At 44.3% G+C, this 2863-nt stretch overlaps 1 protein-coding gene across 1 annotated transcript; it reads left to right on the top strand.

Annotated features, from left to right (window-relative positions):
* The first annotated feature begins 227 nt into the window (after nucleotides 1-227).
* LOC101354940 (cytochrome c-like) lies at nucleotides 228-545 on the top strand. The gene is given in 1 exon segment (XM_012556615.1): nucleotides 228-545. A coding segment is annotated over 1 exon segment (318 nt).
* The last annotated feature ends 2318 nt before the right edge of the window (nucleotides 546-2863 follow it).

The raw sequence follows: 2863 nt of genomic DNA, 5'->3' as shown, positions 1-2863 counted from the left end.
AAAGGCACTCAGCTTTCTCGCTCTGTGGGCTGGGAAGCCCATAGTACCATCTCCTGCCGTCTCCTGGGGGAAGATGCTGATGGGATTATATTATTCAGCTGTTGAGTGTTGACTGTTAACAGGATTAATTGTGATTGTAAAAACTATAATTGTAGACTTAGAGAGCGGGACACTGGGCTTCTGAGCGGTGACCTTCGAATCGCGTGCGACGAGATAGTGAATTCAAAATGGGTGATGTTGAGAAGGGCAAGTAGATTTTTGTTCAGAAATGTGCCCAGTGCCACACTGTGGAAAAGGGAGGCAAGCACAAGACTCGGCCAAATCTACATGGTTTGTTTGGGCAGAAGACGGGTCAATCCCCTGGATTCACTTACACGGATGCCAATAAGAACAAAGGTATCACTTGGGGAGAGGACACACTGATGGAGTATTTGGAGAATCCCAAGAAGTACATCCCTGGAACAAAAATGATCTTCGCTGGCATTAAGAAGAAGGCAGAAAGGGCAGACTTGATAGCTTATCTCAAGAAAGCTACTAATGAGTAATAGTTGGCCACTGCCGTATTTATTACAAAATAGTAATGTCCTGTGACTTTTTTAAATATGTAGCATATTTAAATTGATCTCATACACCAGAAATCATATCATGAGTGTCTGATTGAGTGTTTTTGTTGGACAGTCCTGAATTAAATAAGATTGGCTGCGGTTAAATAAATGTGATCAAACTTTAAAATTTTTATAGTAATTTCAGTTCAACAAGTGTTATCACTCATTTCTCCTTCTAAAGATATGTTTGGAGTTGAGGCTAGGTTGGATTAGTAATGTTCAGTTTTTCACAAAGATGGAAAATGCCATCTCACAACCTGTAGGAGATTGATTTTATATTTAGATGTATGTAACTGGTTATATGAATATATTTAAATACTGGGGAAACCTCTTCACTGTCTCATGGAACAGAGAAGACTCCTCTGTGTTTCAGTTTGTATTCATCAGCCTGTTTAAATGCAAGGGCTGGAGATGAGGTAGTGATGGCCACTTTATCTTTGCTCTTAACTATGTCACTCTAATGAAAATTCCCTGTGACTAAGATGTTGCCTTTTAGTTAACAAAAGCCATTTCAGTGTGGTTTGTTTATGATATCAAATAAAGAATACTTAACACTTCTCACATTTTATAGATGATCTATAAGGTCAGATGCTTTTAAAAGTCAGCATGAGGAGATATAGTAGCAAGTTGAATTTTGCTTTTAAATTCTTTACTAAGTTGTAATTCAGAATTGTCTTTAAGCAGCTATTCAAAAAAATAAAACTGTTGAACTACTGCATATATGTGATTGGTTATGGTGCTTTTACTGACTCATTAGAAGGATTAAGATAGAGGAGATATATTATTGGCACAGATTTGTAAACTAACGTGGTCATAAGTCTTAAAATAATTAAAAAATAACATTACAATTTTTAAACAAACAAAAAACTATAATTGTAGAAGTTGTAAGTGTGAGGCGGCGGGGCCAAGATGACAGAGTAGTCTGACGCTTCCGGTGGACGCTCTTACAACAAAGACCCGAAAAAACAAGTGATTCAATTATATATGGCAATCTGGGAACCCTGAACATCAAAGGCAGAGTTGAGGAACGGACTGAGTGGCAGGGGGAAGGAGAGATGGTTTGGAAGCAGTGAGGAGTTGCCAGACCTGACCCGGCGAGAGCCTGAGCCCTTCAGGCCTGATCAGCTCGGTGGTGAGTGGTGAGGCAGGCATGCAGCTGTGCTCGGGAAGCGCGTTTTCCGCACTGGGGGAGTCCCAGCACCAGAGTCTCTACACGGCCACCCAGAACCAGTGAGACGCAGCCCTCCACGAAAGATAAAGTACTTGCATATGGCTTACTGTGCGGATCAAAAACACCCCCCTTAGGGAAAAACCTCTCTCTCATTTACTTCCCCACTCCCTACTCTGCACTGGGTCCTGGACCAGCTTCAGCAGTTGCCAAGTCCCCTGGGCCAGAAGTAGGATCCGTCACATGCCCGGAGCCATTCTCCCTGCCTTGGAGAGTGAACAAATTAACAAACGGGAAAAAATAAACTGCCAGCTCCCCTAAGCCAGGAACCCAGGGTAGGCACAGCTCCTTTGCCTAGGCACAGGCATAAGGGATCCACGGACTTTGAGTGCCTTTTCCCCTGCATAGACTTGTTTGGGCCCATCTCAACAGCATAGGCCCTCATTACCGCACTACAACAGAGTATATACCGGAACTCTTAACTTCAACTGTTTCAGCTGTGAAGTGGCAGGTTCTTGACATTTGACACTGTTCTGCCCATTAAGCAGGGTCTTCACCTACCCACATCAGGGGCCTGAGGACTGGTGGCTCCACCCACGCCATCTAGCCACCTGCGAGAGGGGCCCATGAATAGGAGGTACCCCCCAGTCCTTACAGCCAACAGCATTAGGTGCTCATAGTCCCGCTGTGAAACCCATCCACCTATGTGCTCTAGGGAACAGGGCCATGCCTTCCTTCTGGACACTCAGGGGTGGCCGTCAGCCCCCTGCCTTGCTCAGAGTGTGTCCCCCTGCTGCAGCCAGATACCCGTGCCTACACCAATCACCCATGCCTGTCTAGGACTGTAAGTGAGAGCCTACACCACACACTTGATGGCTATCTACCTGGGCACCTGAGCTGAATCCATACAGGAGGATTGGGCAGACTCCTGAGCTCACATACCTAGTAACAGACCTAACCACCTGATGACAGGACATTAGAGCTTCAAAAGTGCCAATAATCAAACTCGCTCATACAAGCAGCCTATTTGGGCATATCAAAACAAAACAAGAAGCTAGGACACAGTAAGCAAACATAAAATAAATAAATA

The sequence above is a fragment of the Trichechus manatus genome, unplaced genomic scaffold (assembly GCF_000243295.1).
Source record: "Trichechus manatus latirostris isolate Lorelei unplaced genomic scaffold, TriManLat1.0 scaffold00070, whole genome shotgun sequence".
Classification (NCBI taxonomy): Eukaryota; Metazoa; Chordata; class Mammalia; order Sirenia; family Trichechidae; genus Trichechus; species Trichechus manatus.
This window is presented reverse-complemented; position numbering and strand designations above follow the sequence as displayed.